Source organism: Musa acuminata, chromosome BXJ3-6 (assembly GCF_036884655.1).
Source record: "Musa acuminata AAA Group cultivar baxijiao chromosome BXJ3-6, Cavendish_Baxijiao_AAA, whole genome shotgun sequence".
NCBI lineage: Eukaryota > Viridiplantae > Streptophyta > Magnoliopsida > Zingiberales > Musaceae > Musa > Musa acuminata.
In genome coordinates, this window is record NC_088354.1 from 20733885 (window position 1) to 20735487 (window position 1603).

General features: G+C 42.7%; 1 protein-coding gene across 1 annotated transcript; it reads right to left on the reverse strand.

Annotated features, from left to right (window-relative positions):
• Nucleotides 1–227: 227 nt before the first annotated feature.
• On the reverse strand, nt 228–1019 carry LOC135641404 (uncharacterized). Its single transcript, XM_065156762.1, has 4 exons — nt 953–1019; nt 699–856; nt 525–605; nt 228–437 (listed from the first exon to the last, which is right to left on the reverse strand). The coding sequence occupies exons 2-4, from the start codon at nt 777–779 to the stop codon at nt 228–230; spliced, it is 372 nt and encodes a 123-aa protein (XP_065012834.1). The 5' UTR covers nt 780–856; nt 953–1019.
• Nucleotides 1020–1603: the final 584 nt, after the last annotated feature.

Sequence of the window (1603 nt, forward strand, 5' to 3'; positions counted from 1 at the left end):
TATTTAATAATAACGGTTACAGAGATGATCAGAAGCAGAGAGGAGGATGACACGAATCCTTTGCTAAGTGAGGCTTTGATAGAAAGCGAAAAGAACTTGAAATGTGTTTTCCATTTCAGTTTTTTGACTTGTGTTATAAGTTAAGCAGGTTAATCTCATATGCCGCAACATCAATCAAAACTGTGGGAAAGAAGTTGAAATGTGGGATTGTCTCTATATATCTGAAACTACAAAAAAGAATCATCAACCATTTTGGGACAGAGCGCTAAAAGGAACTGATGAATGCCTCTCGTTCTATACAGTGGTCTGGCAGACATCATCTGCACGAAATCCTCGAAGTTGACCTGACCATCGCCATCCAAGTCTGCCTCCCTGATCATCTGAGCTACCTCTTCATCGGTTAGTTTCTCTCCCAGACTCATCATCACGTTCCTTAGCTACAAGAACAGAAGATCGATAGCATACTTCGAACAACATGCTTTTAATTCGAGCTCATGTCTGAGTTAATCAACTTGAACACTCACCTCAGCCTCGGAGATGTAGCCATTTTGGTCCTTGTCGAACACTTTGAAAGCCTCTTTTAGTTCCTCCTCCGAATCAATATCCTGCAGGAGTTAAAACATGGATGGATGCATGAGAACATGTCGTCGGAGGTGTTCATTTATCAGCTACCAGCTTGCAGAGGCCATTTCTCTTACCTTCATTTTGTGGGCCATTAGGCCCAAGAACTCTGCAAATTCTATGGTGCCGTTGCCATCGACGTCGACTTCGCTGATCATTCCCTGCAACTCTTCTCGAAAAGGCTTCAGGCCAAGTGACGTGATGACCGTCGACAGTTCTTCCAATGCGATCGAACCTGCCAAACCCAGTAACGGATGGGGAACCAATGATCAGCCAACGAGTAACCAGGAAAGGAAGCGAAACTGTGGCAAAGAGAAGAAGAAGAAGCGACCATCTCCGTCCTTGTCGAAGAGGCAGAAGGTTTCATAGAACTCGGTGATCTGTTCCTCTGTGAAGAGATCCATGCCAAACTCTGGGAGCTGAGGGTAGTAGTGTCCGATGAGAGGAATCTGTGCCACGGCCTTGGCTATATATAGGCCGGCCTCTCTTTTGACTTGTTCCAATCACTGGTCAACCATCTTCTCACGCTGTTGAAAGCTGAGGAGGAAAAGTAAATGATGTTGACTTTACCAGTTCCAAAAACTCCTTTTTGATCACCTTCCGCCATTTCTTAGCATCCACGGGAGAGAAAAAGGAGGTAACCTATCAATAAAGTGTGACCACGACCTGTTCTTCGTTCCTGTTTCGACTTTTACTGCCTCATTTTCTCCTCTACAACATATATAAATCACTGTACGATCCGCTACTATAAAAATAATTGTATTAATTTGCACGAGTTTGACAAAATGGGTACGAGAATCACTTTCCATTAATTAAATAATAGTTTTAGAAGATATAGTTGACTCCATAAAATTGCTTTTCATCATCGGTGTATACTTAAATTAGAGTTGGGAATGTTGTATTTGATGGTGACTGATATCTACATGCAAAATCTGAGGTCTCGTGATTCACTAAAGTCAGGTTATCAGCGTCATCGTGGTGG